This window comes from Pezoporus occidentalis, unplaced genomic scaffold (genome assembly GCF_034315485.1).
Source record: "Pezoporus occidentalis ecotype Australia unplaced genomic scaffold, CSIRO_AGI_Poc_V1 ctg67, whole genome shotgun sequence".
NCBI classification, from domain to species: Eukaryota; Metazoa; Chordata; class Aves; order Psittaciformes; family Psittacidae; genus Pezoporus; species Pezoporus occidentalis.
The window spans coordinates 1,532,014-1,545,097 of NW_026916019.1; the positions used below are offsets into that span (position 1 = coordinate 1,532,014).

General features: G+C 37.4%; 1 protein-coding gene across 7 annotated transcripts in view; it reads left to right on the forward strand.

Moving 5' to 3' along the window:
- SCAF8 (SR-related CTD associated factor 8) overlaps positions 1–13,084 on the forward strand; it is a 94,299-nt gene that overhangs the window by 16,682 nt on the left and 64,533 nt on the right. For all 7 annotated transcript variants that reach the window (XR_009968923.1, XR_009968925.1, XR_009968924.1 and 4 more), the window contains exons 2-4: positions 5,913–5,996; positions 8,818–8,862; positions 12,575–12,736. Coding sequence is in view for 4 of the 7 variants with exons in the window: in XM_062640875.1 (XP_062496859.1) it covers positions 5,913–5,996; positions 8,818–8,862; positions 12,575–12,736 (291 nt within the window). In the remaining 3 variants the exon portion in view is untranslated. The remainder of the gene's footprint in view (positions 1–5,912; positions 5,997–8,817; positions 8,863–12,574; positions 12,737–13,084) is intronic.

The following is a 13,084-nucleotide window of genomic DNA, read 5'->3' on the forward strand; positions in this document are numbered from 1 at the left end:
TCACTTTGGACCCTCTTAAATGAACTGTGCTTTTATTGTGGAGAAAAAATGCAGCTGCCTGATGTGCTCGTGCTTCGAGTGAGTTCTTTTAAACTGAGCGCTGCATTTTATACTAGGATACAGATAGCTAACTGTATTTTGTACATTTGTTAAAAATTGTGAGTGTGTTTCCTTATGACATCTGGGCGCAGACATGTCAAGGTTGGTAACAGTTCAGGAGTGTGTCAGGTCACTCCAAGACATGCCAGAGCTGCCCTCCCAGGCTCAGGAAAATCATGTCAGGCAATCTGGAGCCATATTCACCTGCCTGGCACTCACTCCCTGCTTATCTGCTTTGGTGCACTCCTCCAGTCCCTCCTTCCCAGCTGATCTCCACTACTCAGATTGTATTGATGTCTGCCATCCCTTTAGTAACAGTATTTACAGGCTGAAGAGTCCTGGCCAGCTTTGTTCTTCACTTAAAAGCTTCTCCATAATTTTCATTATCCCTAATGATTTCATGCCAGCCTTGGAGATTAGAGGGGAGGGCAGAAATTCCAGAAGTATGGAGAGATTAAACACCCTCTAGGTTAGCTTAAATAATGTTGTGGTTCTGAAAGTCCATTTGCGGCATTTACTACTGAGGTTTTTCTGGTTTACTGAGTTGATGCCTTGAAAGAAATTCACGCCCATCGATTCTTTCAGAGAAGGACAATGGATTGAGATGTGGCTTTTCTAACAGCTGGATGGAATTATCTGTGTGCTCACTAATTATCTGTGTGCTCACTAATTCTTTTCTGCTATAAGAACTGAACTCTGTTGTTGTTTCCTAATTCTCCCCTGGAACCCTTGTCAGAAATTCATGTTGCTTTTACTGTCTCAGAACTACAAGACTGAGGCTGTTTTATGTGAGAATTAATGCATCACAATGACTAGATCTTTCATTCTTGCGTTCCATCCTAGCACTTCATTATTTTTCACATTGTGAGCTTGTTCTTAACCTTTTTATAAACACACTTGAGGAGGATTCTGGTATGGGAAGACTCCACAGTTTTTCCACAATGTGTAGATCTAAAAAGAGAAGTGGAGGACCCTTTTTCTGTAGGGCTTTTTCTCCTGTGCATTGATTGCCCTGGAGGAGCACTAATAGATCTGCTGTTCCTTCTCCCTTTTGAAAAGGGCTGATTTTTATGCGTTTCCCTGTTTGTTTATGAAACTTGATTGCCTTATTATATTTCACATAGTTTCCCTGACTTTACTATTTAGTGATGTTGCCATTTTTTGTTAGTTTCTTTCAAGGCTTCTGTTACATGAGGGCAAGCAGTTATCTTCTGCCAATGAGCATGAATGCCTTATAAAAAAGCATGATGAGGAAATAATTATAACAAACTGTTTTGGCTAAGCATTTGTACAAAAGGCCATACAGGAAAAAATGAGCCAGAATGTAAGCACAGATATTAAAACCAAAAATATCTGTTTTTAACTCATTATTTTAGTATTTTACAATCCTGAATAAATAGCAGTTATTTTGCATTAACTAAGTTTAAAGAGTTCTTTAAAGGCCCACTGTCTTTCATCATCTATGCTAGATTAAAAAAGTTTTCATTACTAGAGAGGCATCAAAATCTTGCTCCTCTAACCAGCCTAGCAGGAGAATGGGTGGGTTTGATGGATGGACTATTGGATGGCTAAGAAGTTGGCTGGATGGCAGGGCCCAGAGAGTTGCAGTTAATGGCTCTTATGTCCAGATGCAGATCAGTCCTTCAGGGATCCATACTGGGACCAGTAGTGTTTAGTATCTTAATTTAACAGCATAGACAGTGGGATTGAGAGTGCCCTCAACAAGTTTGCAGATGACACCAAGCAGAGTGGTTCAATTGATATGCTTGAGGGATGCTATCCAGGTGGGCCGCAACAGGCTTGTGGAGAGGGCCCACATGAACTTCATGAAGTTCAACGAGGCAAAGTGCAGGGTCCTTCACCCAAGGCAGTGCAGTCACCAGTGTCTGAAGAGAGTGGGTGATGAATGGATTGAGAGGAGCCCTGTGGAGATCAGTTTGGGATGTTGCTAGATTAAAAAAGAGACATGACCCAGCGATGTGAGCTTGCAGCTTGGAAAGCCAGCTGTATCCTGGGCTGCATAAAAAGAAATGTGCCCAGCAGGCTGAAGGAGGCTATTCTTCCTTTCTACTGCCTCCTGCAGGACCCCGCCTGGAGTACTGCATCGAGTTCTGGCATCCTCAGCATAAGAAAGACATGGACTTGTTAGAGTTGATCCAGAGGAGGGCCATGACAATGATCGGAGGACTGGAGTACCTCTCCTATGAAGAGAGGTGAAGAGAGTTGGTATTGTTCAGCCTGGAGAAAAGGAAGATTCAGGGAGACCTTACTGAGGCATACCAGTGCTTAAAGCGTGCTTAGAAGAATGCAGATGGAGAGACTTTCTATCAAAGCTTTATAGGACAAGGGGTAATGGTTTTAAATTAAAAGGGGGTAGATTTAGATTAGATACAAGAAGTTCTTTACTGTGAGGGTGGTGAGGCAGTGGCACAGGTTGGCCAGGGAAGCTGTAGCTGCCCTGTCCCTGAAGTGTTCAAGGCCAGGTTGGATGGGTGTCCCTTCCTGTGGCAGGTGGAGTGGAACTAGATGGTCTTTAGTGGTCCCTTCCAAACTAAAGTATTCTGTTTCTAACTGGGGTTGGATAACTGCTTATAAATGTATAAATTTGCTGAAGATAGAGCTAAGAATATGTGTGCTGTCAGTAGGTATTGAGAAAGATGTTTGTGCATATTACAGTATCTACATTCAGAAAAGTGGGGGGTTTTCTTGTCCCTCTTTAATTTGGATCAAACTATGCTGGGGATGCCTGTATTTTATGGAAGTAAATTCTGTTTAATACCGAAAGATTGAGTTAAGATATTTTAAGAAATGCCACATTATTTAATTTGGTAGAGAAACTTGAATATTTTTTATTTTTATTTTTTCCCTAAAAGCAAGTGTTGCATTAAATGTTGTAAAATTGCAAGTAGGTATTTTGCACCATGTCCTCACTTTGCCCTTGTACAAATACTGCTTCTTTGGACTTCTGCTGTGCACTGACAGACCTAAATCACCAGTTTTCCAAGTGAATGTATTTCTTAAAACAAAATGTATTTTTGGGAAATGAAAAGCTTCTACAAATAGAATCCCCCCCCCCCCTTTTGCATCTTCCAGGGGTTAAATTTAGGATTTGTGTTTTTCCTTTAAATGGCTGTTAAAACCTGAAACATTGTATGCATTGTCCAAAAAGCCTACGTTTATAGAAGTGTGTTCTTTATTTTGCTGTTTCTTTTGGTTCATTTTTTCTTTTTCTAGGTTGCATTATCTGTCCTTAATGCTAAACTTGCCTCTCTGTTACCTGGAGGAAAATAATGGGATGCTGGCAACAACCCATGTTACCCTGTTGGGTTTTGGCGTAATCTGGACGTGTGGTCCTAAAGTATCTGACTGCACACCACTGATGCTTCAGAATCACTCATGTCCACTTCCATGTTTCTCAGCACTGTGTTGTAGCTTTTTTGATGCTTTGAATTGCCCCGTCCCCTTTTTGTCCTGATCATTTCAAAGTTGATGCACTGGTCAGGTGTGGTCCCAGTATATCTTTGTGAGTCAGCGGTTCTGCCTTGTAGCTATGTATGTCACAGGTGAAGGAGCTACTGTGCCTGTCTCTTCTGGGACTGTTTTTGGATTGGCAAAGTGGCTTTTTGAATCTAGGCTAATTTCATACTTGCTCTGTGAGTTGCTTTTACTAATGTTTTGGGTTTTGAGAGTGCTGACCAGGAATGCCCAAACTGACTCTGCTAAGGCGCTGTCTGAATGTAACCAAAACGTTTCTGGCACTGCAGTGGCCCCAGAAGTAGATGGGCTGTAGTTGCATATCATTCAGCAAAGCCAATAGCCAGGATGAGTGACCCGTGATTTTGTAAATCACCTGTGTGTAACTGGAAGTTGAACACTGAGCTACGAGTATAAAACAGAGAAGAAACTGATAGGAGACTCTTCATTTTCTGTCTCTTTTCTCCCTTTCCCCTGTGGTGTTGAAGAGTACTTAAACATTTGAATTCTGGAGGCATATTGCTTTTTTGTTGTGTAAGAAGTAATGTAGAATATTTTGCAACAGTAATTAGCATTACTGAGAAGTAGTAACAGTTGTTTTAAAAGTGGATGTCTAGCTGTGAACTTGTTATAATTTCACTGTTTTAATGGAAATCCTTTCAAGCTGAGAAGACAGATACTTAGGCTTGGTCAAACCAATTTTTTTCATTTTTTCTTTTGATAGCTATATGACGTTTTAGTTAAAACTATTTTTAACAGGAAAAGATAGGAAAAAAAAAAGCATCTCATGTTTGCAGGGAGAATTCTTTGTATCTTGGAAACTCAAATATGACTGAAGAGTATCTACTTGTTAGCTTTGGAGTGGTACACTATTACAATCATGGTCAGCATGACCTGTATTTAAGATTGTTTTATCCTTTCTACTGTCTAATCCTGTTTACTGTTACATTTTACCTTGTCAAATGTAAACAAATATGAATTATGTTTTCTGAGGTTGAATAAATCTCAATAAATAAATTTATTGTTAATATCTGTGTGGATATTAATCTATTCCAATACATTGCATTGCTGAGGGTGTGTAGTAGAAGAGCAGACTGTTACTTTGGCTTTATTTCTGCTTCAATGACCGTTTTATGGAAAGCCTTCAATTCTTCCTGTCTTTAGGAAGGAAATAAAAAATGGTCTATGGATGGTCATTCCCATTGTCAGGTTTCTCATTTTTGAGCAAACATGCTTCTAAATATGTGTTGTAAACCAAAATAAAATGTAAATTTGATCAGGAATATCAAAACGGGTTTGGCATTTTGTGTCTATTCTTCTTTTATGTATGGAAGCAGCAAATGCTAGACAGTCCCTTGTCTGTTAACACCTAGGATTGATGGAGAAAAGAACAGTGTATTGTTCAAAGCTGTATATTGTGAATAATCAGAAGTTTTCACACTAAGTAAATAGCCTTGGATGATGGAGTCCTGACTCAGTGTGAAGGGAGGAGTTGTTTACAATTACCACCTATCAGTCATAGCTATGAAGTTAGTTCATACACAGTTCTCACAAGGTAGCAAATTTGTGATGAATATCTGTCATCCTGGATTGCTTCTGCTGGGAGGTGTATGTACTAGTAAAAAGAATAGAGTTATTACTGCATCCGGGGAGAAAATTGTTGCTAAACTCTGCTACCTCTGTACTGTGGCTGGTCTGGTTGTTAGGTGTTAATGAAGCTACAAAGCTGTGTTTAAAATGGAGAACCCAGCTGGATTTTTGCTTAAGCATTTGTAATACTCTTAAGTAAATACAGTGAATTAATTAAATCTGTACTTTTTCAATTTCTGTGGTTTTAAGTGGCAAAATTGCTACATGCTCATTCTCACTGGGCTACATGTTTTTGTTTAATGGAAAACAAAAGGATTTGATTCAGCAGGCATACAGTGATGAATATAGTAAATATTTGGTTAAGCTTCTGTTATGCTTCCATAAAGGTAGTCAAGTATATTAGGTTCCCTAGAAACAAAAAATGAGAGCTACTGTATTTGCATATTATATGTATTTCCTTTGTAACTTTACCTGCAGGTGTCTGCTGTATTTAGTACTAATAAAACTAGGTATATAGTGACCATTGCAAAGAAAAACTTCTTACCTTTTAAGAATGTTGGATCTTAATTTTTATTGGGCATTTTTTATTTTTAATTAGGGATGCCTTTTCTGGTGTAATATATGCTTAAAATCCTATGAAAATTAAAAGTGACATTTTCTTCTGGAAAAATAGTGTATTTTTATACTGCTTGCAACTGCAGAATATATTTCTGATAACTGGGTTTTGTTTAATTTTTTTTTTTTTTCAGTTGTACTCACTAAATGATTATAAGCCACCCATTTCTAAAGCTAAAATGACACAGATCACCAAGGCAGCAATCAAGGCTATAAAGGTAAGAACTTGTCTAACTTCTTTTGGCTTCCTTTCAGTTTCTCATCTGTGTTTAAATAACTGAACAGCTTAAAGAACTTGCTTCAGAACTTTCCACCTCCTTTGTAGTGTATATAACTTCCAAGTTATGATCAAATGTTATAGTGATGGGAGTTTCAGGAGTGCAACATAAGGCTTAATGTGTCGTGTCACTTTCATTTGCTGGTTGTCATATGTGAGAAAGAATTATACCAGCTTGATTCTTCAGTCGGATCTGAAAGGCAGTTGTTTGGTTTTTTTTTTCCTCGGTTTAAAAAGGAAACACGTTGCCTGAGAACAGATGAATAAATATAGAACTACAATCTGCCCCTTTCTGTCCACCCTAAAATCTAAGATGTGTGCCTTTGGATCAATATAGTTGTTTTAAGTTTTATTTCATTTTTGTAAATTCTTAACGTACGTTTTCGCGGGTGTTGTTCATAGGTTTTATTTTTTATGTTGCCTGAATAGAAATTATTCTTAAGACTTTTTCTTGCCACAAAGTAAAACTAATTGCCAAACAGTAGTGGAGCAGCAGAGACAGCACTAAAAAGTGATGAAGTATGCCATTAGTGTTAAGTACTTAAAACTAGAGAGGTAAAAAAGAGGATAGGATAAAAGCGAAAAAGTCATGAGGTTGCGCTCTTCTTATGTACATTCCTCTGCTGAAAATGCAGATGTGTTTTTAGATAATTAAAATTGGTGTTTTGTGTAGTTTGGGGAGAGAGCAGTATGTCCTGGGTTCAGCTGTAACAGTTATTTCTCTCCTCCGTAGTAGTTGATGCAGTGCTTTGTTTCAGCTTTAGTCTGAGAATAGTGCTGTAACATGCCAATATTTTTAATTGCTGCTAAGTAATGCTTACCCCAATGGCTTTTCAGTTTCATGCTCTGCCAGTGAGGAGAGGCACAAGAACCCGGGAGGGAGCAGATACAGGACACTTAACCCAAACTAGCCAAAGGGGTATTCCATACCACAGCACATCATGCCCAGGATATAAACTGGGGGAGTTACCCGGAAGGCCCAGATCGCTCCTTGGGTCAGGCTGGGTATCGATAAGCAGGTGGTGAGCAATTGTATTGTACATAACTTGTGTTTGTTGTTTTTTTCTTTTCCCCTTTTAGTTTTATATTCTCACCTGTCGCCGTTAATCCCAGCTGGTAACTCAGAACCATGCAGTTGCTTGCTCACTCCTCTCCCCCCAAGTTCTTCTTCTGCCTGCTCCCAGAGGGATGGGGAGGAGAATCAGAAGAATGTAAGAGGTAAGAACAGTCCAGTAGCTAAGGTATAACACAAAACCACTACTGCTGCCACCAATAATAATAATGATAAGGGAAATAACAAGGGGAGAGCATACAACTGCTCACCACCCGCCGACCAATACCCAGCCTGACCCGAGCAGTGGTCTACCCCTTCCAGGTAACTCCCCCCAGTTTATATACTGGGAATGATGTACTGTGGCATGGAATACCCCTTTGGTTAGTTTGGGTCAGGTGTCCTGTCTTTGCTTCCTTCTGGCTTCCCCTCCTGCCTGGCAGAGCATGAGACTCACAAAGTCCTTGGTCAGAGTAAACATTACTGGGCAGGAACTAAAACCATCAGTGTTATAAGTGTTGTTCCCAGGCTGAAAGTCAAAAACTCAGCACTGCACCAGCTACTAGGAAGGAGAAAAATGACTGCTACTGTTGAACCCAGGACATCTCCCCTTGTTATTTCCTTTATTATTAATAGTAGTAATAGTGGTTTTGTATTATACCTTACTTATTGGACTGTTCTTATCTCAACCCATGGGATTTGCATTCTTTTGTTTCTCCTCCCTATCCCTCTGAGAGCAGGGAGGAGAGAAAAAGGGGGAGAGTGAGTGAGCAGCTGCATGGTTCCGAGTTACTGGCTGGGCTTAAACCATGACAGTATGATGATGGAAGAGTGAAATTCATTGGCATTCTTAAATAAGAGGAGCCTACATAAATTAAAATTTGTGTATTGCAGTATAATGAAAATGTGAAAACTTGCACTAAACATAAAGGAGTAGTAAACGATGTAAATGGTTCTATAAATTAAACAACTACATGGTACCAAAATGTTTTATCATCTGCTTAACTTGGAAATCCTGCTTCCTCTCTTATAATTTCAGTTACAATATTTGTGTAAGGTAGTTATTGGGGTGATACAGGGCCATTGTGATATGTGAGATTAAAAAAAAATACCAACAAAACAAAATATAAGCCCCCCCCCCAACCAAACAAAAAAAAAAAAACCAAAAAGCACCACCACCACCACAAAACCACACCTAAAAAAGTTGCAAAATCTGACTAACCACCACCACCAAACCCCAACCAAAACCCATAAAAAAACCTGGCCAGGTCAACTTAAAAAAATAGAAGTATTCAATGGATGCTATAAGGTCTTCCTATCTTCCTGTACTCATGCTTTTAGGTTATTAAAATGAACAGTTGGAAAATAAACATAGGGAAGTACATGCTGTACTTAATAACTTTAGGTTAACATCTTCAGTCGTGTACAATGAAATAACCATGTTTTTGAAGGAACAGTTATGTTATTCTCTTAGTTCTCACTAAAGAAGTGCATGTTATTAAAAAAATGCAGTGTAAAAAACCTTCAGAAGGCAAGAAAAAGTGAGAGTTTTCTTTGTATGCTGTTCAGTGTTCTAAGGAAGACAGCAAACTCAGCTGTAGGTATTGGATTGCTATGTTTCTGTTTCTGGTTCTACTGTCAATATTGCATGACTTGAACAAATACACGGATCTTGAGTTTTTCTCCTCTGAAATACTGTTTTATTTTTCAGTTCTACAAGCACGTTGTACAGAGTGTTGAGAAATTCATTCAAAAGGTATGTCAGTCATGGGTGTTTTATGTTAGCACTGAGAAAAATTTCTTCATTTTGGATTACAGAGTATTGAGGAGAATTAGGGCTTAGGTACACATAGATTAGTATTTTTATCACATGTTAGTTTAGTTTTTAGTCACATTCAGTTTCTTCTTGTAATCAGTAGCTGACCCATGATGCAGAAAGACAATACTTTGTCCTCATTTTGTATGTGTGGTATACTTTGATCTCAATGACTGTAGATAATGTCTTAAGACTACTTCTGTATGTATTCATTTAATGTTACAAGAGGCTGTCAGGGTGGCCCATGTGAACAGAAAACTGCAAAAGAATTGACAGTGTTTTGGCGAGTGACAGCTACTGTTGCTGTTCTGCCAGGTTTTTAAAGCTGAAGGGAAGATGACCATTCAGCCTTATCTTTTGTGTAGCAGGAGATGTAGCATTTCAGTTTGTGGTTCCTGCTAGTAATTTAAAACAAAAAAATATTTGTATGATTAGACTGGAATTACTTTTTGAGAAGATACAGGATTAATTTAAGGATTCTGAATAACAGAGAATCTTATTGCATTTTGTTTTCTTGCAATAATTAATATTCTTGGGTAAAACTGCGTGTTACCTCCAGTTGGAAAAGCATGGATTCCAATTTGTGAGTTTTCCTTCCTTGTCTGCATTGTACCTGATTGCTTAGTTGGTCATTTTAGTACTGAATCTTTCTCCTTCTGTAAATAGGAGTAAATTATGATCAAATTGCCTTTTTATTTTGACAAACAAGCTAGAGAAGTTAGTCTGTTAATGTTGCAATATTGGATGCAATTTTTCTTCTGTTGTCTATTTTATGATGCAGTCTGGATTCTCTGTGTCAGTAACCTGTCTTTCTCACTACCTTTTGTTCCTTGGTGCCCAGTGCATGGTGCAGTGGCTTTTGGCAGTGGTTGAACAGTGTCAGCAGGGTTCAACTTCAGCCTGGTGTTTTTAACTGTCTCAGAACAGTTCATGAATTAATTATTTAGGTACTGGCACATCAGTCCTATGTGGAAAAGGTATCATATGTATGTTTCATGGCAGTAGCAAAGACTGGTAGTTTACCATCACTGCTAGTGTTTTGTTAAGTAGTTGTCTTTTAGGGCATTGTCTCTGACTTCTTCCACCTCTAAAAAGTGGTATTGATAACCTCTGATCCTTGGTTAATACTACAGGTGAACACAGGAGAATGAGAGCAGGTGTACATCTTACCCCTCTCAGATTGGTAGCACTTTGCAGTTCCATGTGCTAAAATTAATCTGGAATTGCCCAAGTTCCAAATACTGCTTTTTGTTGTGATGGTTGTGATTGATTATTCTGTATTCAGAGGCATGGGAGATTTATCCTCTGAATGAAAGCATGACCATTTGTCAGGAAATGGACTGGTTGTTCGTGACCTTTCCACAAGCTAGTAAGAGTACATTTGTGTTCAGTGTCTAGTACTACTTGATGAGGGAGTTCTGCACTGTTCATTGCTGGTTGGAGAAGGAAGGTGGATGTTGTTACTGATAATCTTGTTAATGATCACTGGATTAGATGTTTCCCTTTAGTGGGCTTGATGGTTTTTTTTGTCTTGGGGTTTGGGGGTTTTGTTTGTTTGTTTGTTTGTGGTTTGTTTTTTTTTCCAGTATTTCATGAACAATTGAGTGAAACTCAATTTATGAACAACATCATATAATAGTAAGTTCCTATTTTAGTAGAATTGGAAATCAGCAGATGAAAGCTAGCTATTTGATACTCATGGACTTACTCATGTTTGGAAGATAATTGGATTATTTTTTCTGGAAGCAGTCACTTCAAGTTAAAGCTCAAGATACTGACTCTTCTGTTAAAATACGCCATAGACTTGTCCAGAGTGCTATCAGTACTCTCTCAGTTATTTTACTGTTGATTCTTTGTATTTTCTTTCTTCAGAATTAATCTCATGAGGTTACTGAAACTCCAGGTGAAATAATTGCCTGTGACATTCTTTGTTTTGTGACACTTAACTCACTGGGCTGTTCTATTCTCTGTCAAAACATTTCACAGGTCTAATGACCACATTTCATATATGTAAGGATATTCCACTGTGAGAGCAAGACTTGAATAAATCCTTTGAGTAATCAAATTATCTTATTGCTTAGACCGACTCAGAAAATAAGTGAATATTTGTTATGAAAAATATCCACTGAGAATTTTGTTGTGGAAAACATCTACTGATATTCCACATTTGTTATGAAAAATGTCCATCTGAGATTAGGGATATGCAGGCTCACTGCCCTGGCTGTAACTCTTGTTTATGTTTTAACTTTTATTATCCTTTTTTATGAGATATATTATTAATTATAATATTTTTTCTTTCTGTATATGTCATGTTTTTAAATACTCCATTTGACATGTTTGCTGAGTTTTCATATTAAATATCTGTGCCTTTTATTAATTTGAATATTGTGAAAAATTGTATACAGGTCTGTATCAGGAATGCTCTTGGTAATTTAACTTTTCAATAGCTACAGTACATTGAGGTTATTATCTGAAGACAGTTTACTATATCCTATTAGATTTTAATTTTGTAATTTCATAATGCACATTTATTCTTAAGAGGATGCTGCACACCACACATCCTTAAAAATAAGGAATGCCATAGTTAACACTGAACCATGTTTAGATCCTAAATAAATGCTTTATCAAGGTTGCAAATGTTAGCATATCAGCACTTTTCAGAAAAGGAAGTTTGTATGTAGGCTATAATAAAATTAATAGTCTGAATAGTTTGACACTATATTAGAGATTATGAATTTAGTGTATTGCATAATATGTTTATAGACTATGTGGACCAGAGAGGGAATGGGTGTACTTTCCCATGTTTCCCTAGTACCTTGTGTGGTAAGTGTATACAACCAATATTCATGAAGTAAATCTATGTCATAGTATAACTATATAGGTACAGTCGCCATTCTGGTAATGACTTCGTTATGTCTTTGTGCTGCTTTTCATTCTGTCTTAAAACTTTTAGCAGTAGTTATTTATGGTGCAGTTACTTTGCAATTAAAACACAAAAGTTTTAACTTTACTTGTTAAGTAAAATTAACTAAGTAATTAGTATAGTTAGCAGACATTCTTTATAAATACCATGCTGTTCATAAATTACACAAGTTTTCCAGACCAGTATCACTAAATATTCTCAAACAAACAGATGCCCACATAAATATGTGGGGTTTTTTTCGCAAGGGGAGGATATGCCAAGCATTAATTAAATGTAAAGTAAGTGAATGTTAACTTTAATATTGACTTTGATCATAAAGAAGGACTGAAATATTTTGAATTGTACTTACAGCTAATACCAATGTACTGCTAAGAATTCGGCCATGCTTTATTCTGTTTTCTTAAAAAAGATGTACGCGTTTAAAAAGGCTGTGTGGTTTGTGTGCTAATTTTTAATAGCTAGATTCTAAAATGTTATTTTTTTAGTGGTAGGAAATAGATTTTAAACCATTTACGTATTTGCAGAATACATATAGATGTGATAACTTGAATATTAAGGCTGGCTGGTTTTGAGTGAGTGTAATCTTTCAGGAGAATTTATTAAATAGAGAACATTTTATTAGTACTTTGCCTTGTTTAAAAATTAAAGAGGACTGATCACACTTGTTCTGCCATCAGTGTTTTTTGTTATTTTTCACATATGTGTATTTTAAATTACCATTCTTTGTAGTGCAAACCGGAATACAAGGTACCTGGTCTGTATGTCATTGACTCCATTGTGAGACAGTCCCGGCATCAGTTTGGACAAGAAAAGGATGTATTTGCTCCAAGGTTCAGTAATAACATCATCAGCACTTTCCAGAACTTGTACCGTTGTCCTGGGGATGATAAGGTAAACCACTTACAGATTTTTCTAATTAAGGCAATCTTTAGCATGTTATCTGTGAGGAAGAAAGATTTTGATCTTGCTTTCTGCTTGCTAGATTGGACCTAATTATAGACTTACATGTTTATATGTATTTCTTTGATTTTGCTTGTCTGAGTGTAGGGATGGGGGAAGACACTTCCATTAGATTAGTTAGACTTTTGGAAAGGTTTCCAAGAAGACCAGGTCGATTCAAGTTAATGTATTTTGATGGAGGGAAAAATTAAGTGGGCATGTGGTAGAACAGGGATTTATAGTCAGACTTTTATTGATTTCTTCCCCTCTTCAATGAAAAAATGAGCAAGCAGGTTTTTT